This window comes from Watersipora subatra, chromosome 1 (assembly GCF_963576615.1).
Source record: "Watersipora subatra chromosome 1, tzWatSuba1.1, whole genome shotgun sequence".
NCBI classification, from domain to species: domain Eukaryota; kingdom Metazoa; phylum Bryozoa; class Gymnolaemata; order Cheilostomatida; family Watersiporidae; genus Watersipora; species Watersipora subatra.
In genome coordinates this window covers 48,347,547-48,373,486 of record NC_088708.1, presented here as the reverse complement: position 1 = coordinate 48,373,486, position 25,940 = coordinate 48,347,547, and the positions used below count along the sequence as shown (strand labels likewise).

The 25,940-nt window shown below is 34.7% G+C and overlaps 2 protein-coding genes across 2 annotated transcripts in view; one reads left to right on the top strand and one right to left on the bottom strand.

Moving 5' to 3' along the window:
• LOC137390155 (dynein axonemal intermediate chain 7 homolog) overlaps window positions 1-9,661 on the top strand; it is a 19,702-nt gene extending 10,041 nt beyond the window's left edge. The window contains exons 11-18 of the mRNA XM_068076436.1: window positions 3,634-3,777; window positions 4,356-4,473; window positions 5,418-5,548; window positions 7,171-7,337; window positions 7,733-7,822; window positions 7,939-8,160; window positions 8,837-8,938; window positions 9,251-9,661. Coding sequence (XP_067932537.1) covers window positions 3,634-3,777; window positions 4,356-4,473; window positions 5,418-5,548; window positions 7,171-7,337; window positions 7,733-7,822; window positions 7,939-8,160; window positions 8,837-8,938; window positions 9,251-9,388 — 1,112 coding nt within the window. The 3' untranslated portion in view covers window positions 9,389-9,661. The remainder of the gene's footprint in view (window positions 1-3,633; window positions 3,778-4,355; window positions 4,474-5,417; window positions 5,549-7,170; window positions 7,338-7,732; window positions 7,823-7,938; window positions 8,161-8,836; window positions 8,939-9,250) is intronic.
• On the bottom strand, window positions 9,524-25,940 carry LOC137390164 (NADH dehydrogenase [ubiquinone] 1 alpha subcomplex subunit 9, mitochondrial-like). The gene is made up of 10 exons (XM_068076448.1): window positions 25,841-25,940; window positions 18,861-19,061; window positions 18,033-18,222; window positions 16,956-17,115; window positions 16,212-16,320; window positions 14,854-14,921; window positions 14,589-14,665; window positions 13,938-14,033; window positions 11,855-11,924; window positions 9,524-9,856 (listed from the first exon to the last, which is right to left on the bottom strand). The coding sequence occupies exons 1-10, from the start codon at window positions 25,899-25,901 to the stop codon at window positions 9,653-9,655; spliced, it is 1,236 nt and encodes a 411-aa protein (XP_067932549.1). The 5' UTR covers window positions 25,902-25,940; the 3' UTR covers window positions 9,524-9,652.

The window sequence follows — 25,940 nt, the reverse complement described above, 5'->3', positions numbered from 1 at the left end:
TCTGTTTCATGCTGGATTTGAACTCAAGCAGATTAATCGCAAGTTTCAAACCACGTGTTTAACCACTGAGCTATACAGTCTTTAGCATTCTATTGCTCTTATCATATATCGTATACCTTGTCTCGATTGCCCACATTAATTTAAACTCTATTAACTCTTAACCCTTTTTCCTCTTTGCTGTGCTAGAGATAATTTGTTTTCCGCAAAACGATATCGACAATGATTTCTTTCGAAATTAAAATTTGATGATTGTATCTCAGTTCAGCGTCATCCGTTATGTTAAGAATAAGTTCGCAAACCACCATATAAGTGATAAACTTTTGGTTAAAAGTTTACAAAAACGCATACTAAAACTTCTTTCAAGTATGCTTTTATTATGCTAAATTCATTTAAGTTAGATTCAGCGTTTATGTTACACGTCTGTTTTGAAGGTAAGAACTCTGTATGTACTAAGTAGTACATTGTAATGTTACATTTTCTTGCAGATCATAACCACAAATTCACCAAAGTTATTATAGGTAACTATAGTTACCAAGGTTAAAAAAGGTTAACAAGCAGTGATTGCATTAGATAATTACCATAGGTTTCTATACCACTCTATACATCTATACAATATTTTCACCTTATGACGTCAACGCTGAAACAAACTAAAATCATATAATCGTATACCAAATAATTTTTCCTGGTAATTGTAGCAAAACAGACCATATTTAGCTATTACTTGCTAATGATTTCACACTTACATTCAAACACCTTTACATTTTTGTTTTTCCTCCTAATTTATTTCAACAAAACACTTCTTTCATGATATGAAATTTAAAGTTACAGTTATTTGAAAAGTTTGAAAACTGAAACTTTCTACTCTTAATTCATTTTAACTGCACAAAAAACACTTTTCTCGTGATATGATGTTTAAAAGTTAGAATGGGTGAATATGTTGAATAAAAATAAATTTTCTGTCCAAAGGCCTTTTATTTTCCAGGCAACGCCGTGCATTCATCTAGTATATACATGTATATGACCCTCAGTGTTTATCATTTGGCTTTTGGTTGTTTGTCGTTCATTCAGTTATAGCAATAAAGTTTTACTGAATAAAACATCTAGTTTTCACCGGATTTCAGCAGATGTTCTATCCACTAGGCCAAGACAACTACATTGCTGTACAAAGGAATAATTGTGGTTATACTCGTTACATCGATTAAAATGCGCACTCTTAAAGCGCTTAGGAAAATGCTATTGGTTACTACAAGCAAGCTTAAAAATCATGATTGTGTGAGAGATCATTACGCGTAACATAACGATTAATGAACTGGTTTCAGGCACGGTTCTTATTACATTATATATTTAGACCAGCTTAAGTTACTAGCTTAAGTTACTCAAATTCATCGGGTAATTATTTTTATTACCCGTGCAACACCGGTATTCAGTTAGTACATAAATAAAATGATGAAGCCTGCATCATTTAAATGTATAATGTATTTTATCACTATCTACATTTACTCATAACTTAGTTCCATCACTTGGTGTGGGGAGAGCTGAACTATCAAAAGTTCAGTTTACAGGAAATGAAATCTGTTTACTTCCAGATGAGTTGATAGCAGGTAAAAATCACTGCTAAATCTATAAGTCTCTGTTTGCACACCTCGTGTACCTCTTTCTACTTCACTTGTCCATCAGCTTAGCATACACCCAGCTTTCCATTGCTCGAACACGGCGCAATGACACTGAAAGTGAAAGACATTACAGAAAAGCTCTTTACTAATAATCATAATCATGATGAATATTTTTTTCAGTATCCCTCTCTGTGACAACAAGTAGGTCAATGGTGCTGCAAATAGCTCAATGGCGTTACTTGAATAATTGATTGCGTGTGCTGCCAGACTTCTTGCTCGCTAGCAGGCAGGTGTCGCTCACTAAAACTTTCAGGTCGATGAATTCAGGTCAAGAGTTTTTGAATAAAAGCCTTTCCAAATTGCTGAGAGTTGGTTGTGTTCTAATTATGGTTGAAAAATATTTTTTATACTCTGTTCTGATATTAGAAATGTCTGTTTTATGTCAACTGGCTCTATAACTACATGTATAACTGCATCAGATATTTTGGCCAATGTTAATTTCTTGTGCAGAGTGTAAAAGCTTTATCTTCCAATTAGCTCTTGTTCTACCAGCAATTCAATAACTCAGCTGGACTATTTCAACAAATCTAAGTGTTGGCTTCTCAATGATTGCACTACTAGAAACCCTTTAGTAAGTCTTTTACAAGTGTACTAGGTGTGAACACTCAAATACTGTATTTATTCACTTGAAATCGTCACCTCTCTAAACTATACACTGAGGAAAATGGAAAATGCTTTATTTCTTTAGCGTTTGCTGATGCTTTTAATCGCACTAAAGTTTGCAGTTTTTAATGACGTTTGATGACTTGCTTTTGTTTACTTAAAGGTTTAGCTTGTTACAAGAAGGGATCAGTTCTCATTTTAAGAAATTTTGCTTTTTGGTTCTAGTTTGGTAGTTTCGAAAACAAAAGCATTTTAAAATGTTCACAAATATATTGCAAGAAAGTTATTTTTCTAGATTGGTTAACCCTTTTATCTACTGCAAATAATTTGCTTTTCAAATATGAGCAACAGCTATATTATAAATTTATAGAAATTACTTAATTGTTAAAAAATACTTCCGATCATCCTTATCTAAAAAAAACATATTGTAATAAAAAAAGCTGACCATGTTTTTTATGTACATGTACTATTTTTAAGTTTTACTTTTTGGTATCACTAAATAGTTTATGTAAGCCAACATTGCCAAGAGGTCATTATCTCTTCATCTGAATTGTTGTGCCAGAAATCTGGAAGATGCCATATTGAAAAGCTCAAACTGACAGGCAGGTCAGCCCTCCTAGTCAACTTACTCCTGCTGTCTGACTCGCTGACATACACTTTGAGAGAAGACTATAATTGATAGCACTTTTGACTCCATAAAAATCTATGAGCTTGTTAAGAATTTAATACTCACAGTTTAACATGACATATTTGTGTCAGAAAACATAAATTCTAAGGGTTGTAGTGACAAATATCAGCATGGCATGTTGAAAGCACTAGAAGGAGCTTTTGCTGCAATTTCTTGAGATTAAAAGCTGTCAATGATCAATGCTAAACTATCGCTGCTATCAGCTACTTTCTCGTTGCTCATGAAAAATCTCTAAATGTTTTACAGATTTTAAACGTGTATGGCATGAAGTATGGGAAAAAGTATATTTTATTTATATATATTTATTATGCAAAAAATTAAACTAATTCAAAGCAGGCAAATCCTAAAAAGTTTGAAATATTATTGTTATTATTATTGTTATTGCAACGTTAGGTGTAGTTTATCATTTCATTTATTGTTACATTGAATCTATTTGCATTAACAAATGACTATGAAGCTAACTAATATCCTTTAAATGAGGTTCTTAATTTTTTATGGTATCAAAAGTAGTAGCAGTCATTGGTATTAGCAGTCGTCTTCTCTCAGCGCGGTTGCAGTTAGTAGATGACTAGCCGGGCTGATCTGGCTACTAGAGTCTGTCTGGTACATGAGAGTTAAAACATGATTCATTAGAGCCTCAGTGAGCACTCATATTGTGTGTGTCTGCAGAACCAGATGACTTTGAGGATTTTGATGGTGATGAAGATATGATAGATCTTCGAGCATTTCGACCTCTCGGCGGAATCATCCACTTCAATCTTTTTCAAATGCCACCTCAGCCAAAAACTGTCAAGTCCTGGACCATCACTCAAAGTAAGAGTTTGTGTTCCCATCTTTCTTGAGGAGTTTAATACAACACATTAAGTTACTCTAGGATAGTAACATGTTTATTAATATTATTAAATATTTTATTAAACCTATTACTTATTATTAAACCCATTATTTATTGAACTTTGTTACTGTATCATCCTGATGCCTAACTATTATCAGATTTAGCCAAGCTGAGAACTTTGCCTTTGACCAAATTAGGTATTTTTGCGTTTTTTTATTATCATAAAGATTTTAATACAATAATACTATATATTTGATTATATGTAGGATTTATGGTACATGTACAATGAGAATTTATAGTAGGATATCACAGCTGGATCAGTTTATAACAAAACCTTTAAAAAGTTGCGCACTCAGCCCATTGCATAATCAATAAATACATCTTTAGGGAACAACAGCTGTGACATGAATATGTAAAATTCTTCTGATAGTTATTTGATAGTTATCTATTTTGTAGTTATATCTATTAAGTACGAACACTTAGAGCTGAGGCTATTTTGCAGCTGTCTAAATCTAAATAAATGTATCACAGAAAGCATATAGCCTTAGTTCATTTGCAGATCCAGAGCCACCTCATTTGCATCTAATGGATTATATTGCTGATGAAGTGAACCCACAGGCTCAGGTTCTGAAGGCTCAAAACACTGATGATGACCCGTCGATTAAGAAGGAGGAACGGTAGGGACCATCTCTTATGTGTAGGATGACATTATATAAGATGTTTGGTAAGGCATTTCGTATGACATAAGGCATTTCGTATGACATAAGGCATTTCGTATGACATAAGGCGTTTCGTATGACATAAGGCGTTTCGTATGACATGAGGCATTTCGTATGACATAAGGCATTTTGTAATTTTTGTTTCCGATATTTTTCTGTATATTTGAGTGTTTATTGTGTCACATAAACTACCAAAACTATTTTGACTTTAAACTCCTTTTACATGTAACTTATTTTTATGCATTTTTACTGCAGTTTTATTTTTATGGTGCGGTGAAAACGTCTCTGAGTTATTGCACATTTTGGCTGTCGTTGGAACATTTTTTGAAACATGGACAGCTTAATCTTTACTATAATAAGAGCCGTGGTGTCTGTTCTTTTGTCCGAAGCCTCGATTAGAGGTTCAGATCAATGATTATTATAAGCAACTTCATATCAAACTCAAATTCAAACTTGTGATATTCAGCTCGGTAGACTGACACTCCAACAACTGCACCAATCCACCGCCTTCTGGCGCTTTGGAATAGTTACGCAGATAGTTGGTCTGTGCTTTATCAGTGCACCTGACGGTCATTCATCGCAAAGGGTACAGTGATTATTATTTAGCTGAATTCTGGTTTAGCTATCATTATTAAGAGGAATTGATAGCTCCTCCCCTTAAAGTTCATGATCTCCATGGTCATGAGTTTACTACCATCCAAAACTATGTTATACTAAATATGTACATATTCCTAAAAATTTACATGAAATAATATACATGGCTTAAACATATTTAGCTTTTGCTGTCACATATGTTCATCTGTAAGTGTTCAACAACACATTCAAGGTCATCTCATTTAATGAACATAGAATATTTGTTTTGGAGTTGCTCCATCAACATTGAATCAGCGATCTTTTTGTAGACCACCAATAAATGTTCATCTAAAGGTCCGAGAGGATACATTTTTCTTCGAAGACCCGTTACTGGCTAGATGGGATGAAAAAAGACTTGTATGGTGTCAGGATGGTTTCCAAGATACAACATTTGTTGAAGGTAAGAAAGGCAGTTGTATGGATAAGTGTGTAAGTCTAATATTACTCCTGGATTATTATTATAAGCTTACAGGCTAACAACATCTTATAGTGTTTGCTGGACTTTTGAATACTTTCTCTACGCTTTCCTACTTTAGAATGCTGAGTAGATGATAACGAAATTCATGACCTGTTTTCTGATGATTGTTGGAGTATTGTTTCATGGAAGCCTTCAAATAGGTTAAGTAAACTATGGCGAAATAGTATATGAGCTATCTTTTCTTTTTAATGACGATTGAAGTGATAAAAAATAATAGTTTTTTTTGTTTCATAGCTTGAAATGTCATAATTCACTATAGTTCTTAGGACTTTCATGAGTTCTTCCAAAAACCAATAATCTAGTAATCATCCAATAACAGGATATAAATATTACTACCATCTACTCAGCAATAAAGTTAGCAAGTGAATGAAAAGCATTTAGTAATTGAGCAAATAAGAGTTATAAATTATATTTTAGACTTCCGTACAACAGCCTGAGCATTTCCAGCAACAAGCCAAAAGGCTAAAACTGCGATCAAACACAACAATAAGTTGTTTTCTTTGTGTGTTTAAATGACCAAACAAATGATATTAATAAACAAAAAAAAAGACACCTTTATAAGTTTGTGCTTCATTCTTAGTGATCTCTCATGATGTGTTCATGATCTTCCTTTGAGTTGCTAACTAGATTTGTTAAAAGAACATTTATCAGCATGCGATGAACAGGTTGGTGATTTTTCTGTTATTAGCAATAGTCTCCAGAGGACATTTAATACAATGAAAAGTTTTAATAAACTTAAATTATAATAATAACAGAAATAACATTGAGGAATCTGTGAAGGTAGTCGAACGGTTACAATATAAACAATGTCAAAATGAACTATAAAACTGAAAAGAGATCTCATATCCTACGAATACACTTTTGGTGTCAGAGAGTTAAATCTTAGACCTCCCAAGACTAATTATATCATTAAAAGTTCAGCAAAACAGCAGGCTGTGTAGACTGGCAGCAACAAAGATAATAATAATATTAAGACGCATACCTTTTAAACCTCATGAAAAACTACAATATAACAAACATAAAAATCTTCACATACAGATTCATCATCAGGAAACAAACTGCAACGATTAGTGCTTGTTCCTAAAGTTTCTGTTCATTATATTTTAGTGACAAGAAACAATTATAGTTTCCTGATGGCATAATTAATAACAATAATAATACGCATGTAAAATCACATAAACTTAAGTTTGTTCAACCAAGTTTAGTAGCATAGCTATTTTTCTGATGCCGATGTAGAGCATTTTGTTTACTGTTCAAATGCTAGCAAAAAGGTATCTGTAACTTACCACTATCATATAACTTATCTACATGTAGGTTGTAGTCATTTCTATATGTTACTGACTGGAGGCTCTGAATCTATCGTGTTTCTTATATAGCGGAATCACACCAAGCCTTTTATTATTGCAGTTAATCTTTGAACAGTAATGATTCCTTTCCCTAACATTCTAGTATGTACAGGCTCAGTGCATCTGTAGTTATGAGTGGTCGATGTTGCTATTGTTCTTTCCCTCATTCTCTACTTCAGTATTTTCTCTACTATTTAGAAACGAGGCGACTGTCATTCAAAACGTGCTACTTTGGAACGTTTGCTCTCCTCCAAGATGTGCATATCAATATGCCATTTCAGTCGTGGGAAGTCCGACCTCGCGGTCTTAATCACTGTCTGTTCACTCTCATAGCTGCCATTGTTGAGCTGGAAATTGAAGTGAAGGTTTGTAAGCTAACAGCCAATCATTGATGGCTATTATAGGTAGCCTCATTTAAAAAAAAACTGTTTTCAGTTCATATAGCTACTTGCTTCTTCTTTGGACAATAGGTAGAAACTAGTGATAGATTATGAAGACAGGCTGTAGGTTTAGCAGTTCTTTAAAAAATGGCGTTATAGAATTGCTTCAGCTATTTTCCCAACTCTACACATCTGTTTGAGGTGTTTACAATACATCTTGTATTAGTTTGTGGAACTATAGACACTTGTGCAAAGGTTTTTATTTTCACATGCTGGAGAGAATATTAGTATTGTGTCTTTATATATGGCATCGAGTGTCACTATTCTTAGGTTTTGCTGACGGTTTTGTTTCATTAATGCATGATTGATGTCGACTACAGGATACAGAATGCTGTTTAAAGGCACCCTTAGATCGCTCAGAAGTAGCGCACCTGAGAGGAAAATGGATGCCTCTCGCGAAGTTCCGAACTGTAAGTTGCATTGAACATTCTTTGTTTTTTATTGTCAGTGTTGTGGATTAGTTTACATGAATAACATAAATTTAGTAGATTTTCTACCTCCCAACACCAAAGAGCTACTGTTTTAGGCTTTAAAAGAGACCGGTATAAACATTTTCCCTAATGAGGATTCTCACAAGTACGTAACAGTCCAAGACAAGAATGCGATAGCTGAGCAGAGGCTCTATCAGCAGATAGGTCTGACAGCGTCTACCATGGCCTACAGCTGGTCTAAGTGGAACGGAGAGCAAGAAGCATCTAAGCTTATAATTCAAGGCGCACCACAGATGGTAGATGAACCTCTAACTGAGGTGAGGCTCTTGCGTTCTTTGGTTGTTAACAGATGAATCACTGAAGTGAGCTCTTTTGCGTTCCTGTTAAGGTAACTGTTGACCCTTTCAAGTGAGTTCTTTTGCATTCCTAATTAGGTAACAGATGAACCTTTGAGATGACTTCATTTGTATTCCTAGCAAGTAGCTGTTGACCCTTTCAACTGAGCTCTCTTGTATTTTTAGTAAGGTAAAAAATAAATCTCTGAGGCAAATTCCTTTGCATTCCTTGTTTGCTCGAAGGCAAAAGCATATATAACATGACTGTGGTTGCAGGGAGCGAATTCTATGGTTTGTTATGAGGATAAAATGTTTTTTTGAATATTCGCTTCTTTATGTTGAATTGGACTAGATGGAATCCTCACACAAATAATACTCTTTAAAAAACGTGTAAACCGCGTAAAGAATGTTGACTGGACATGGTAGTTGTTCCACCATAGCCTGCATGAACTATTGTTTAAGAGAAAACTACCTTCATCTATTGCAAGAATATGTTACACAATTCACCATAATAGTACTTTTCATTAGCCGAGCTGTAAATGGTGCGGTTTCCTTCTGAAACCTGCAACAAGTTGCTCATAGTGAAGTATATTGTTTATTTTGTTTAAATGTGATTAAGTATTTCAGTTTTATGAAAATGTCTGGCCTGTTCTTCTAGGATGATTGGTCACTATTCATGATCACACGAAAGAGGTCAATGAAATTACGAATGTCTGAGTATGACGAAGACTTCAGTGAAGACTTTGCTGAGGGTACTGAAGTAAGTTTCGCTGCTCAATAGTCTCTCTCTGCACCCTTTTAGTTAACTAATATTGTTGCATTTGTAAACCTAGTTTACTTCTTACAAGATCATGGAAATTCCGTTACATGTAATAACCTTAGTTTTATGTATAAAAAATAATTGTCACAAGTAAATTTTTACTGCCGCATCACCATCATATCTCATAATTATTAAAGAGTGCAGTAAGGAAAATTGGCTTGTTACATGAAATGTACTTTATCAGGCAACGTATTCACATCAGAATGTTTTGTCTCTCAGATGTTCTGTGACAATATCTTATTGTTCTTTCAGTTCCATGCAGACATGTACCACATGGCACTGCAGATTGCACCTGAACAAGGACAGAAGCGTATCAAGGAATCCTCAATAGACTTTGCCAATACAGTTACAGAGCTTCTCAAGAGCACACGATTCCTGATCTACTCCTAGTAGAATAACTCCTCATACTGAAGCTTTGCATCTAACCGTTTTTGAACAAAATTAACAGCTCAGTTGAAGCGCTCTGTAATTGGTTTCATCTTAAAGAAAAGAACACTTGTCACTAACATAGAAACAATAACTGTGCATGATGTTGTTTCAAATTTATTACCACAGCAACACATCACCCATTTATTATAATAGGTTTATCTTGTTTCTTTTGACAAACTCTTCTCAACTCCATATAAATATACTGAATAAAACTATGACAATCAGTTAAAAAAAGACTCTCTTAGCTGCATCGACCTCAGCAACTGTCGGAGGAGGTTTGGCATCAGGAATCTCATGCAAGCTCTCTGAATAGTCTTTGGATGTCCGAAACTCCTTGAGTTGATAACGGGTTCCCTCATCAAATGGACTCAACTTCACTCCCAGGTCTTCCAGAGTTGGACAGCCGGTCAGAACATCATTGTTTGATTCCTAAAGAATAAGACATAATTCAGCTATGTTTGTTGATTCTGCACAATTACGGCCTTCAAAACACTTCAAACTATTTTTAAAGCATGAAAAGAAAATTTTTGCATTGCTACATGTGATGACATAGCGAACACGAATAACGCGCAGTCCATATTTTGACCCTTTGATGATGGATATCTATAAAACAAGCGTTGACTGAATGATACACAAAGCTAGTATAACTAATGTGAGTGAATTGAGAATGAAGATACTCAATGGTATTTCAAAATAAATAACAATGCACGCAGCCCTAATTTTTTTGATACTATGATGGAAATGTTGAACAAATACTATTGAGCCGCGTTATATTATATTTCAGAGCTATTACAGCAACAATAAAAAATCAACACTGATTGCCTAATTTGAAAGTGTTCGAATACATCATTATTCACAAATTATCAGTTCAACAAAAGTGCAGACAAAGATAAAAATGGAAAAACAAACCAAATGCAAGACCGATAAGCAGTCTGTAAGATAATCTAGTATAGAAGCGCAACATGAAAAATCTTGTGATATTTGGGTCAACAGCCACGATTTATCTATGCTTAGTGTAAATATTATGTATGTGATTGGGAGAGCTAAACAGAGTCACTGGTAGTAGCAGAAAGACTGCACTGTTGAGAGAGTCTAGAATATAAGATCAATATACCTGGGCAAAGAATTGCTGCGTGTATGAAGCTAATGCTTCAACAGAGTACACATATCAATGAAATACAGTAATACTTCAACTTACGAGTGCTCCAACGTACGAGAAACTTGAGATACGAGCCAGCTTTCAAGCAAGTTTTAGCCCTAACATACGAGCCATGTTTGAGATACGAGCACGTGAGTCAGTTGCCAAGTATGCCGGAGGTGTTTTATGAGAACAGCATCACTCTGTATTTTTCAACTGCTCAGGTTATACTGTTGTACCGTGTTTTTTGTGCACGATTTTCTGTGCAGAATTATGTGAATTAAAAGTACTGTGCGTAGACCGAAAGTTTGCCAGTAAAATGAAAGATAATACAAAGAAAAAGCACATGATAACAATTGATATTAAACGGAAAAATATTGAAAAATATGCGAAATGTGTATGCGTGATTGAGCTAACTCGGCAATGTGACAGAAATACATTCATAATTATCAAACAGAAGGATTATATTCAGGGCATTTTGTTCGCAAAAGGACTAACCATAGCTTCTAAACGGTGCAGCGATCTTCACGACCGCTGATGGCATTGGACAAACAATTGGCCGGTGACAGCGTAACTGAAACGATGCTATGTGAAAAGGCCGGCGCTATCTATCCAAACTGTTTAATAGACATTTGGACAAGTTGGCTAGTGGTCGTGCGTTAACCATTTGTGACGACACCTGTGTTCATCCTAATCGCAACATGTTGAAAGGACGACAAAGGCAAACGTCCTTATATAGGTTTATTTTAAAACGGCCGGCTAGTCGTGAAAGCAAAAAAAATTTCTCGCTAACCAGCGAGAAACTTCAAACTATGAACGCTGAAGAAATTTCAATTACGTTTAGTTGAAAATGAAAGTTTGCTTTTAGGTTTTCTTCTAAGTTTGTCTTTTAACACTTTGATAAAATCCAAATTTATCAAAGTCAACTGTTGTAACGAAGGATAACTTATATCTCCCTACCTGGCAAATGCGAGCGTTAACTGCTATTGTATGTATTTAATTTTACATTTTAATTAATCCCATTTCCTTGCATTATTTTTTATTTGTTGCTGTTTGAAAGCATGTAGTACGTTAGGACAATAACCAACATGTTCTTTCTGTTACAATATCTTGTTTAGAGTGTTTTATTTGCTTTTTTTAGAGTATGGAAACCAATCAATGTATATTTAATTGTTTTATATATAAATAAATTGCACCAACATGCGAGTAAATTGACATACGAGCTCAGTCTCGGAACGCATTAAGCTCATAAGTCGAAGTATGACTGTATATACCGATTTCAAACTTACCTTAATAAGTTTGTCCATAATCAATGGAGGTGTAGCTGGAAAGACTGTCTCACAAATTTTAACTTTAGCTCTAAAATGTGCAAAAACATAAGGATAACTAGAAGTACCATACTGTATGAACAATGGTTACCCTGAATTAGTCAAAACATCTGCTCACTGAATCACACTCACTTCTAATTGTTATAATACCTACAAAGGCGTCAAGTTTGTTGAGCTGATCTGTCGGACTCAAATAATTCATAACCTTATCGAGGTAATAAAGATAAGCAAATAAAATATTTCAAGCTTTTAAGCTTGAATATTCATTCTTGTCGATATTAACAATTTCATTTAGATAAATAAAAAAGCCTAACATAGTCATAACTTTTATTATAGCCTTTACCCTAATCTTGTTTGATAGTTCCAACTAATCCTTATCTTCATCTCAACTTTGTCTATATATTCATCTCAACTCTGTCTATATGTTCATCTCAACTCTGTCTATATATTCATCTCAACTTTGTCTATATATTCATCTCAACTTTATCTATATATTCATCTCAACTTTGTCTATATATTCATCTCAACTTTGTCTACATATTCATCTCAACTTTATCTATATATTCATCTCAACTTTGTCTATATATTCATCTCAACTTTGTCTACATATTCATCTCAACTGTCTATATCTTCATCTCAACTTTATCTATATTTTCATCCAGATCTCAATTTGGTTTAAATCTTAATCTTAGTGCTAATCAGAATTTTAGTATTGCCCAACTGTGAATAAAAAAAACTTGATAGCTTCTCAAAATGGTACTCACTAACTGATTGTGTGAAAGAACACAAAAGTGGCAGGATCAATTTTCAACTAAATCTGATGAGCTTATTTGACTTATCTTAACTTAATATCAACATTAATCCCGATCAAAGAAAATCAGGTCATGTGAAAGAATGATAATAGTAATAATCTAGGAATTAAAAAAATTAAATCTGTTATAAGGGTATTCTAGGTATAGGATGGGCAAGATGTTTGTTTGGTGTGCTCAGAAATACTTATCATGGGGTATTTCGTTGCAGTAATTGTGAAATTATTTAAGAAATATGTGCTATTAATTACATAGGACAATTGACAAAATGGCACCACACTAAATGCAATGATCTACAAGCTCTCAGGATAGGTTACCGAAATCATATGGGCGGGGTTTAATGATCGAGCTCTGTTGGGATAAACCTGAACATGGCAGCAGAACAAAGAAATATGCTAAATAAAGCTCCTTGTAAATTTACAAATATTATGAACAATAGTGGTTATTTTACTGATCTGTTGGTTTTGTTGTCAAATAAATATAGTTGCCCAATATTGTCAATGTTGATGATCAGTCAGTTGCCATTCACAAACATTCATGATATTAATAGTCGCCATTGTGAAATGGCCCAAATTTGGTTTTAGATTTAAAATTTGAGTATGAAAACTACACTGCACAGCTTTGCCTGTAGTCCCATCTTATTCGCCAAGTCAAACAATGTAACCACGCTGAAAGACTTTGTCATTTTATATTAGGGGTGGCAAAATATTAATCAAAACTAGGGAAAAAAGGATGTTGTTCAGGTGATTTCGGGTAAATTAAATTAAAATTTTAAGCACATACTACAACCCCTACCAATCTCAAAATGGATAAAAACAGATAATTTGAAATGTTTTATTTTCCATGGATCTTAGTATATCGCTAAAATTGAAGAGGGGAAGAGAGAATTACGTGTTTGCTGATTAAATGTTTTGTTGTTTTGTACTACTAACCGGAAATCAGGTATTGTCCGTGATCGACGCATGTAGACGATAAAAATCTAGACCCAAAAACCTAACAAGGCAACGCGACCGCCCCGCGAGAACTGCGTTAGCACCAAAATCCAGGCTAGCACAATCCTTACAGAGCTCGATCATTAAACCCCGCCCATATGATGGCCGTAACCTATCCTTTGGGGGTTGTATCTCATGGATAAATGCCTTCTAATGGCCTATAATTGTGAATTAACTACTATTCATCAAGTACATAACTGAGTCCCTACATCTAAAACTAGCAATGAGTGGAGGCGTACTTACAGAAAGGTCGGTAACAAGGGAATAAGATTGATATGACCAACTCTCATCTCATCATAGAAAAACTGTAGCATGTCGTAGAGGTAGAAACTCTGTGGCCTAAAATCATGAAACACTACAAAACCAGCATCTAAACACGAGCAAGATATACAATACTAGCAATAGCGAATGGGAAGTAAAAGTAATTATATAGAACCTGCTCTATAGGGGAAGCTAATCTAATATTCCCAACTATTTACAACTTACTACTATTAGGATCCTAAGCTATGAAAGGTGTAGACAATCTCGTATCAACGGCGAGCAAGCGTTTCTATCACAGCTCTACCAAATATTCTAGGAGGTCAAGAGTTAAAGCAGCTGTCAGCGGTAAGTCACTATACTTGAAGATCTTGGAGACTCGCTGTGTTTGTCGGACTCTACTACCTCTGGCTCGACTACCTCTGGCTCGACTACCTCTAGCTCGACTACCTCTGGCTCTACTCCCTCTGTCTGTCCTGTTTCTGCTACCTCTGTCTGCTACTACCTGTCTCCTACTACCTTTGTCTCCTACTACCTCTGTCTCTACCGATACAGGCTGTATTGTTGACACTGCACATTAGTTGAGAGACAATATGAGAGCTGTTCTGATGATACAACTTCCGATTGGTTACTTACCCAACACATTCAATTGTTGAGCCTACAGCATCTTTATCCAATATGGCCTTGACTACTCCTTGAGCAACATTCATTACCTGCATCAGATTACAGGCCACACTAGCTATCGCTATTCAGGCTATCAAAAAATCTCTTGTCATCCACTATATCCAACAACTTTGTGCAGGATAAGATAACTTCAAGAAGATTTAAAAAGCATACTGATTGTAAGAATGTAAGAAAAGGTGAGAACTTCTGTTGAATTTATATCGACAATAAAACTCACGTCCACTGGTCTTTTGATGGTGTGTTTGCCCTGTTTCCACACTGGCATCATCTCAAGATGCTTCCTCCCTGAAAATTGGCCAACAAAATCCTAATAACCACAATGATAGATTATTGTGACTTTAAGTGGTACATTAACCCTTTCACTGCCAACCATGTACAAATTCGGGTATCTGCCTAGTGCCAGCCATTTTACCGAAAATTGCCGATATTGCTTCATGATATGCAAACAGTATTTTTTCAATTTCAATCTTTATCTAGAACATTTTTGTTAAATATTTTATTTTTCCAACATTTTACCCAACATTGCTATGCAAAAATTCAATGGATCTATACTTACTGCGATGAAAAAGCTATGTGAAGCTACGATCGATGCGAAGCTAAAATGATTCTCCATAATGTTCTTTACTCTTACAAAACTATCATTTTCACCAATATCAGAGACAGTGCTGCTGCTTTAATTATCTGTATAATCACGAAAATCTGAATTGGCTATAATGTCATCAACATAACTAATTACCTGTTTTCTGATTGGTTAATTGTTTTCTGATCGGTAATTAATGAACTCACACAAAAAATTTTCGTTGTTAATTTCGAAATTCTCAAACAAAAGTTTAAAATTGCTTAGTTATTTCAGGGTAATCTTATAGGCAAATCTTTGGACAACACTGTCAATTTCATAAAACTCTTAAAGACTGTGGGTTATGTTGTCAACAAATAATAAAATTAGGTAACTACGCAATTGCTGGGGAAAGTCGCAAAAGAGCGTCTATGGCAGTCGTCCCACGAAAACGCATTCATGCGTCTACGGCAGTGAAAGGGTTAAACAAATCCTTCCTTTCTACTTTTGATCTATTATATATACAATATATCTAAAGAGACGCAGGGGTTACAATAACTATTTCGTCTAGTAGCTCCCTATTATGACTAGCAGCTAAACAATTTATAACAATCAACTTAATAGATGCAAAACGGAAAATTACTGATCCAATAATTGTAGGACTTGTCATAGAATTTATCTTTTTAATTAAATTAGTTGCCGGCCCAGCTAGCAATACAATTTGCAGTACCTTACCAACTAGCAACACAACCTCTCATGTTGGACCAAATAAAAACATTGCTCACAATACTCAAAGCAGGCGACGATATGACCTGTAATACTCTACTAAATAGTTATAAACCTTGTAATGCTAGACTGAGAGCAATGCAACATCTCGAGCAGGTAACAATATGACTAACACGACTTTTATAACAAAAAGAACTCACATGTAGGCTGCAACACTTCAGCAGGTCATCCTATCGTATTTCACTGAATAGCTGGATAACTTACAATACTTTATCAGTGTAAATTGGACTCACAGTGCTTGGCCCAGTAGCTAACAAATCGATCCTCATCTCCCCACATGTCGGCTGGTCTCATTATGACAGCCTCTGGGAATTGCTCTCTAACCACCTGTTCTCCTCGACTCTGCAATAGATTCCACCACTTCTACATTTTTTTCACGTATGCAGTAAAAAGCTGCTGTGAGTTCAAATACAATTGAACTAGAGAGGGGGGAAATAAAATCCAGTTTTTGTGTTTCAATCAGGCAGTGTTATAGCAAAGTCCGAATCAGTAAATGGATGAAAAGTTTATATTGCAAGAATTTTCCAATGTACTAGTTTCTTTGACCGAAGTATGCTGAAGAACTGTTGATTTTGGTAGAAACGCTGAACTTGTTGCTTTGCTACTTGACAAACTTTTACTAATTAGAATTAAAAAATGAAATAACCAAAATAAAAATAAATAACTATAAAAAAAGTGAAATACCAAAATTATTTCCATTGTTAATAAAAGTTTGCCCTGTAGAAAAGATTTCAATGTGTCTTTTATGCTAGAACCATTATGACAACAATCGAATGCTATGCTCGGGCAAAACATCGACTAACATATGAGTCTAGAAATTTACTACGCTAGTTAATGCCCTAACGCACAACCAATCTATCGACATAATGTCACCTCATAGAACGCCAGTGAGTGGTCACACTATGACACAATAGCATGACACTACCAAACAACCTATCATGGTAAAACTAATACAGCAGCCCCAAACATCTCATTACCTTGCTCTCAATGAACCGCGACTTCTGGCCAAGTGCGGCGTACTGTATATCATCTGTATTCATAGTCGACATGTGAATAAGCCTTTGCACACCTGACTCTGCTGAAATGCGAGCGATCCGCTCGGCTCCCGCAACATGCACATCATCATATGTAAAATTTCTAGAATAAAAAAGCAGAAATGGAAGTGGAAGATTTCTACCTGAGGAATAAATGATGAGAACCGTTGAAACTGTAAATATATTTGATCAATGACCGTAAATGTGGCATTTAAGGCAGATTATGATGCAAAAAAAAATCATGCAGTGATGTGATTGTTATTAAAATTCATAACAATTCAATGACATAGTTTGTTGCTTGGACTCTGTCATATTGTTGGAATCAAGGCCTGTATCTCTGTAACACAGGTTCATAAATCCTGTTTTCTGTAGCACATTTGTGATTGTCCATTGCAAACTAACCTATTCCTACACATAAAGATGAAAACTTATAAAATCGCTTAGAATGAAAGAGCTTCCTCTAAAGAGCGGTTGGTAAGAGCAAATCAAAGTGTGGCACATCAGCGGTGAGACATTCCTTAATCACTTATCTAAGTAAATGCCTATGACTGGCAGGTACATGCAATAGCAAAGTTTGAACACAATCCAACCAACTAATAGCTCTAAAAAGCTGGACCAGTGTTTCATTAGCAATTTGCTACAGAGCAAGAAAAATCCTTAACTGTTCATGTTTAACTTTTAAATGACAGCCTGTAACATTAACCAATGATAACCAAAAGAAACAATCAAAGATAGGAAAACTTTTCATTTCCTTTGTTCAATGGAGTAAATAAAGCAGCAACAAATTAAAATATTTTTGTGACAATAATTATAGCCCAAGACTGACGTCAGCACTGACCTATAGCCTGTGAACCAGTATACCGCAGGTAAATGCGGTCAGTTGAGTAAACAAGCTCTTATATAACTATAGACCACATATCCACATAAACTTATACGAGTACATAACCTATTGTGATAGCCTAGTGGCCTAGTGTATACCCGATCATAACATATGATTTAGCTAACAAAGATAAAAGTTACTTGGTCTCCCAGTCTCGACCAATAAGGTTGATGACAACATTGGAGTGTTTTACAGCGGCTCTGATTGAATCCTCATCCTTTAAGTTAAATGGAGTGTAGAGTATCTGTCCCAAGTCTCCGCAAAGTTTTAAATGATCAACATCATACTCTGGGCCTCGATAAGGTATGACCACTTGTGTACCTATCTTTCCTACAATACCAAGCACAAGATCGTCTCAGCTATGAAGCCATTACTGATCCTGTCCATAGCATTGAGATTGACGATGGTCTAGACTTTATAACTGGTGAACCATTAATAACTGTTGAGATCGCTCATACTCAACTTGCACTGGACAATTATATTGCTAATTCTTTGAAACTTTTGTCAAAAGAGATAAGATGTATACCTGAACTTAACAGTTTCAAGCCTTCCTTGCAGAAATTTTTGTTTTGGTGTTTATGACATCATATGGTAATCCCTTTTATTTATCTTTTTGTGGCACTATTATGGAAATTTTTTTTTGACAAAAATGATTATGGACTGCCCAACAAAGGTGTATATATATACTGTATATATCTACAGCGAACTGTGCAGCATCCATTCCATGTATATACTGTGTATATATATATATATAGAATAACATATATATATATATGTTGTTTTTATAATTTGGTACCACTAAAAACAAGGAGCCTCACATAATTTTCATTTATGCAATATTTATTGACCAAAAAGTAAAATGTACTAAAAAGTCATGATGATGTATTCGACATTCAACACCACATGTAAAAATACAACACAGAGTTTTTATACTAAGTAGTAAATTTTTGAAAGGAGTCAGCACTCACCTAGCTGGTTAACGACATATCTTCCAAGGAACCCCGAAGCCCCAAAAACCGTAGCAACTATGCCATTGAATGAAGATCGTCCTCCAGTACCACGCTTGTATGCAGTAAGATCACCCCTCTTGTTTGTTGGAGCGAGCTCACTTTTGTGTCTTTTGTTTGTTAGAAGAGCATTAGCGCATGGCTGGCAATTCCTCAGAAAAACTGGAAAAGGGTAAATTGGATTAATTTTATTTGACTTAATTGTATTTTATTTCTACCGCTACTAGAATGTAATGTTGAGAATATTTCAAGTTAAAAAGACAAACTAAACTGCAACGTGTACAAAATTAGATCAAAGTGCAAGACTTTAGAAATGCAAACAAGTAGATAATACATTAAAGGAAATGCGAACAAATTATTTATTGTTAACGTTCATTTTTAAATTTCAGGCACTGTTATGTTCTAATGCACACCATACTGTTACTAAAAACGTACTTTTACTATCGATACCCAGATTCATAAACCGTATGTCTATCTCGATGGGGACATTAGTAATTAGTCTCAGTATATCAGTTCACTAACAATTATGTAAACTCACTGCCCAAAGCATTTCAGACAAATTGGTTCGAATGCAGTCCAAATTCAACTTTTGACCACCTACACATAAAAAATTTTTGGATATACAATGTAAAGTTTGAACAAAAATTTCTCTCGATATTTTGAGGATATACAAAGCAATTTTCAACGAATGACAATCAAAATTTCTTCATACATTTCCGTTTTGTCAACAAATGTAATGATGCAGGTCAAAATTACAAAACCAAAACAAAAAACTTAAATTAAGGTGATTTAAACTATATGATAAGCTAAAGTTACATCCGTATTTCTATCCCTCACTCCATCCCTGAACTTGTGAATTTCCGAGACTACACTTCCGTTTACATTCACCTAAGGTAAAATAAAGATAACAACTACTTTTTACTGATTATCCCTTTAATTTAGCTGTTATATGTATTATACTGTGAAACCTCTGATTGAATGCCTTGGCACTTTCTTTATAGCGGTGGTCTATTGGAGGTGGTGTTTCAATAGACGCTGGCCGTGTATTTTTCAAATGGCTCGTCAGAAGTTTGGCAAGATAAAATTAACCCTTTCACAGGCGATGCGAATGTCGCTTATTTTTTGCCCTCTTTTTCCGGTGGAGCAACATTAAACCTTTTGGATGCAATAAATCTGAAAACTTACCTCCTACTTGTCAAATATCTCTTAATAAATATGCATTGAGAAACCAGGAAATATTTCTAACAGTTGATATCTATTGCTTGCAATTGACCTGCCATGATATTATAGCCTGTGTCTTGCTTTGCAATTTGTTGGTGGTTTCAATTTTTATTTCATTTTAAATTTGAAGACATATTTTTATTTACATCTATATTAACCAATGTTGCATAAAAGCTCATTGCACTCATTAATATTTTTGCTACAATTAGCAGCCAAAACTAGCTTTATATGTGAACTAGAAGAGGTATTAAGAATGTCGATCAATTGAAAGATCAGATTACCGTAATGATACTACCAAATAATATGCTATAAATCTTCAAATTCATAAGTTATATAATGGTAATCTATCAAATGCTACAAATATATATTCATGAACATGTGACATAAACCAACCATACTAATATTACACGCAGAGACAAAAATTAACATTTTTTAAACAAAAATATTTGCATCATTTGCTAGGATAGCTGCGTTCTGATTGTTGCTTTCGATAGAATGAACATCATCTGGTTGTTTAATACCTTCCACAATGTCTTCTGACCTCAACTCTTCTTCTGCACTGTTTAACCAGTCGATATTAGCGTTCAAACAATTTTTTGGTAGAGCAAAACCTTTACCCGTTACATTTAGCACAAATGCAACACGTAAAAGTTTTGCTCGCTGAACTTAAACTTTAGCCCAAAAATTGTCATTCATCTACTATCGTAAATTTAAACCGTTTTTTATATAGATGTACTCAGAAGTATCCAAATCGCATTAAACAAGGAACTACTACTAGCCTGAGACATTAATTATTTCTATGGTGTTGCTTTTAAAGTTTGGAGTTTTTGGAGTTGGATAAAAAGAGACTTGATTGTTATTAATGTAAACGATTCATTATTAATATGATTTTGTGAACACTTTTCTATTGATTACTTGATGTTATGGGTTCATAAAGATCAGAGTTTGCCAAAGTGGCAGTCAAATGGAGGTGGCGTTCAAATAGACATGGCATTCAATTAAAGGTGGCGTTCAATTAGAAGTTTTACGGTATGTTTTTACATGTAGTTTGTTGTCATATTTGTGTATATGAAGTAGAGCTGCACAACGATTAAAAAATTAATCGTGATTAATAACTGATCTGAGCCAGTTAATCTTCGATTAATCTAAGAATTAATCTAGCAAAAACCTGCGTATTCGAAAACAAATAATACAGCTACATATAAACTAATTATATTTGAGACAATCATTGTTAACAGGAGTACATGTTATGTACAATGTACATAAGTTACAATGTATTAATTATTATGAGTATAAAAATAGTCCATGAAAATCTATAATTAAGCCAGCCAAAAGTTGAGGCAGCACCGTTCATTCGCATTTACCGAATGAAGAGGACAGTCAGACCTACTAACCCAAGAATGGGGCAAGGCGTGAGATTTGGTTTTGGGGCAATTGATGTATCAATGATAGTATATATAAAATTGTGGAAATTGGGGCAAAAGTCTCACGCATTTTCATTTCTTCTTTGGGGTGATTGCGTGAGTCTCACGCCCAATGCTTGAGAGTTGGCAGGTATGGGGACAGTAGTGGTGGTAGTCAGCGGTAGTAGTTGTTTGTGGCAGCTGGTGATCAATTCTGAGCGGTATGATAAGAATTAGTTAAATGATATCTTAATGATGTGCTGTGGTGGCATTTAAATTCTTTCTGGCATATTTTGCACTTCACTTTCTTGTTTATGCTTCCAACAACGTATAAAAATGCGTCAGCTAGTCCGGAGGACATTAAAAATGTAACGCGTAAAGGTTTTGCTCTACCAAAAAATTGTTTGAACTTAATATCGACTGGTTAAACAGTGCAGAAGAAGAGTTGAGGTCAGAAGACATTGTGGAAGGTATTAAACAACCAGATGATGTTCATTCTATCGAAAGCAACAATCAGAACGCAGCTATCCTAGCAAATGATGCAAATATTTTTGTTTAAAAAATGTTAATTTTTGTCTCTGCGTGTAATATTAGTATGGTTGGTTTATGTCACATGTTCATGAATATATATTTGTAGCATTTGATAGATTATCATTATATAACTTATGAATTTGAAGATTTATAGCATATTATTTGGTAGCATCATTGCGGTAATCTGATCTTTCAATTGATCGACATTCTTAATACCTCTTCTAGTTCACATGTAAAGCTAGTTTTGGCTGCTAATTGTAGCAAAAATATTAATGAGTGCAATGAGCTTTTATGCAACACTGGTTAATATAAATGTAAATAAAAATATGTCTTCAAATTTAAAATGAAATAAAAATTGAAACCACCAACAAATTGCAAAGCAAGACACAGGCTATAATATCATGGCAGGTCAATTGCAAGCAATAGATATCAACTGTTAGAAATATTTCCTGGTTTCTCAATGCATATTTATTAAGAGATATTTGACAAGTCGGAGGTAAGTTTTCAGATTTATTGCATCCAAAAGGTTTAATGTTGCTCCACCGAAAAAAGAGGGCAAAATATAAGCGACATTCGCATCGCCTGTAAAAGGGTTAAATTTATCTTGCCAAACTTTTGACGAGCCGTTTGAAAGATACACTGCCAGCGTCTATTTAAACACCACCTCCAATTGACCACCACTATAAAAAAGTGCCAAGGCATTCAATCAGAGGTTTCACAGTTAGCCTGTCTTGACAAGCTGTTGTTTTTGCGTAGTTGTACCCCCGTCGAGCTGCGAGCAACAACAGCTTGTCACAAGACGTACTGCACCTGATGCATCAGCTGCACTTATAAGGAGTTGTTCTCTTTCGTCTACGCGGCTCGGCTGCTATGCTATTCCGGTCGCTCCATTGGTAATCATAACAGATTTCACGCAAAAATTTATGTAGAAAAATTAAGATAAGAACGTTTAACTGGCGACCCCTCTCTGCAGTAAATTTTATTAGAATTTGAGAACTTAGGCAACAACAGCCACTAAACATGTCGTTATTTGTGCGCTCAGTCAGTTTTATTTCTATTTTTGTATCAGTCAGTTTTATTTGTTCTTATGGATTTTATTTTGAGTTTATTTTATTCTTAAGTTCTACTAAAGTTTATCACAGAAACTGGTCTATGGTTAAACGTTGTAATCTTGTTTTTTTCTACATAAATTTTTGCGTGAAATCCGTTATGATTACCAATGGAGCGACCGACATAACATCGCGGCCGAGTTGCGTAGACGGAAGAGAACAACTCCCTATATGTGCAGCTGATGCATAAGGTGCAGTACGTCTTGTGACAAGCTGTTGTTGCTCGCCGCTCGACGGGGGGACAACTACGCAAAAACAACAGCTTGCCAAGACAGGCTATTTCACAGTATATTACATGTAACAGCTAAATTAACAAAGGGATAATCAGTAAAAAGTAGTTGTTATTGGACAAATTTTGTTCGCTTTTATGTTCCAATAAAGTGTCAATCTTATATTACTATTATTGTAAAGCTGAAATATGATTGTGATTTTATTTTTATATTGAGATACACGTACATTTTACCTAAAATTTTTTTAAATATAAACAAAATATAAACTGTAAAATATTAAAAAACACTGAAACCACTTTTGTTACTATTACCTAGAAATATGTTCAAACAACAACCGCACGGCTGCTTCAACTAGATCGGCGCAGTGCTTTTGTCGGTGTATAAACAAGTTTTACATTAGTGACTCATTCAGTGTTTTTATAGTTGAGTGCAAAATAATTGTGGTTGTATTTAATTAGTAAGAAAGTGTTGCTTGTCATGATGTTTAGTTGTCAGTAAATTAAATGGTAGTAACCTGCCATGTTAATGTTATATTGTGGCAGACGCTGAGCCACGAATTTATTTTAGATATTTTAGATGTTTTACATACTCGCATATAATTACTCTTATGTATTTTTTTTCATGTTGTCTCTGTCTTTATTATGTATTTTACTCGCAAATAATTACTCTTATATATCTTTTACATATTGGGTTTGCCTTTATTATGTCTTTTCGCTTTGTTAGTTTGGCCGTAATTAAGCCAACGTGTTAGCGACTCTATTAATAATTTATTCTTATACGGTTTCCTACTCGGTTCCATTATACGGTCCGGGAAAAAAAATATGTACATGTATACCTATATAAAGAGCGCCCTCACAGTTCCAGGACTAATGAAAATTCCTTCAAAATATAACAAATGAAAAACTATACTCACTTCTCTTACAATTTATGCAACATTTCTTACAACTTAAATCGTGCTGAGTAAAGACTGGCAAAATCTTGTACAATGTATTAAACATTGCAAAAAATCACATCATGATCATCACCTTGGTTGCATTTTATTTGAAGATTAATTGGCTCAACTCAGTTAATCGTGCATTTGTATTGATTGCGTTAACCGTTTAATTAACGCGATCATTGTGCAGCTTTAATATGAAGTATATATAAAATTGAATTATTTATTGCTGTTGTTTTTAGCTATTGAACTAATTAAACGGAGTTCAATGTATTTGTACAACAAAATTTCTTCAATGTACAACAGTTTTGACATGCAATGTAAGTATCAGAACTGATGAATTTTATTTGTTGAGATTTGACTGTACATTGTACAGGAGCTGCATTAAGGCTGAAAGCTACTGTTAATTACCATTTAGAGATGTCTATTTACATCCCTGACATTTACCATTTACTATTTCTGGTAGATGTTAGGGACATCTTCCAGATAAGTAGATGCCCCTATCTCCAAGTCTCCACACCCAGACCATGACCGTAAAAAAATGGCAGAGGTAGCAGTACCAGTATCTCAAGGCACAAAAAACCAACATGGCAGAGAACAGGATTAACAAAACACCCAGTAGATTTAAGCTGTATGTGCTCTAATGGGTGACTCATCACTGATGTGGACGAACGGGTAACGCCACTAACACACCTACATAGATATAGTTTGTTGTATCAACCAAAATCTATTCCTGGCTTGCACTCATTTCGGTTATACCCAATCTGACGCTTGGTGTAATAGTTTTGTTTTCAAACAACTTTGATGTATACATTCGCACACACTAGTAAGTCTTATTTTGTGATCTGATCTACTCTCCCTTTTCAAGTTATGCAAAAGGGGATGTATGTGAGTTACACCTGTGTTTCATACACGTGTATGTACATGTATTATCAGTTTATCCCTATTGTTGAGTTCATGTCATTGCTGTTTGTAGTTGTCGAGTGGAGCTTACATTAAACTACTGAACTTCAAACTGTCATGCTGATTATAGCTTGCTAACACAATACTAGTTAACAACATCACACACGCTATAAAACAACAGTTGCGTGACAATTAGGTAAGTCTTAGTTATATAAGAATAGTATCAGCCCAACACAAGGTTTTGCAAAACAACAGTCGTGCCTGCAGTTAATTTACACACATATCCTTCAATATTCGGTTTTTTAAAATCACGTTGTAAAATGGTTCTTCTAACTTATCAATTAACATAAAGAACTAGCTTACCGAATGATTTCAAGAAAAGTCCATGAGGACTTTTGTGAACGCCTTTTGATTTATTTTTATTCTAGTAAATATTCATGCAATGCCCAAAGGCGTAATGAACCATCCTGTGTATATATGCCTAATCGCACTCGGTTCATTATTATTGCTGAAAAGGGTATACAAGTTCTTGCATAAACAACTTACAAGGCGAAGGCCATTTAATCATACTAGCATAGTTCTTTTTACAATTTATTTTCAACAGTTATACCTTTAGAGGAAGTCCCAAGTGACTGGCTACATATGACTTTCTGTGCGCACAATCCAGCCATCTGTACTCTGTAAGAGCCAGTACGACTAACTACTTTTAA

Excerpts from the sequence above, each read along its gene's own strand:
- LOC137390164 (XM_068076448.1), bottom strand. The coding sequence starts at position 25,901 with ATGGCTGGATTGTGCGCACAGAAAGTCATATGTAGCCAGTCACTTGGG. Across the intron at positions 16,321-16,955 it reads CGCGGTTCATTGAGAGCAAG|AGTCGAGGAGAACAGGTGGT; the intron begins GTAATGAGATGT and ends AATCTATTGCAG. Across the intron at positions 14,034-14,588 it reads TCAACAATTGAATGTGTTGG|GCCACAGAGTTTCTACCTCT; the intron begins GTAAGTAACCAA and ends TCATGATTTTAG.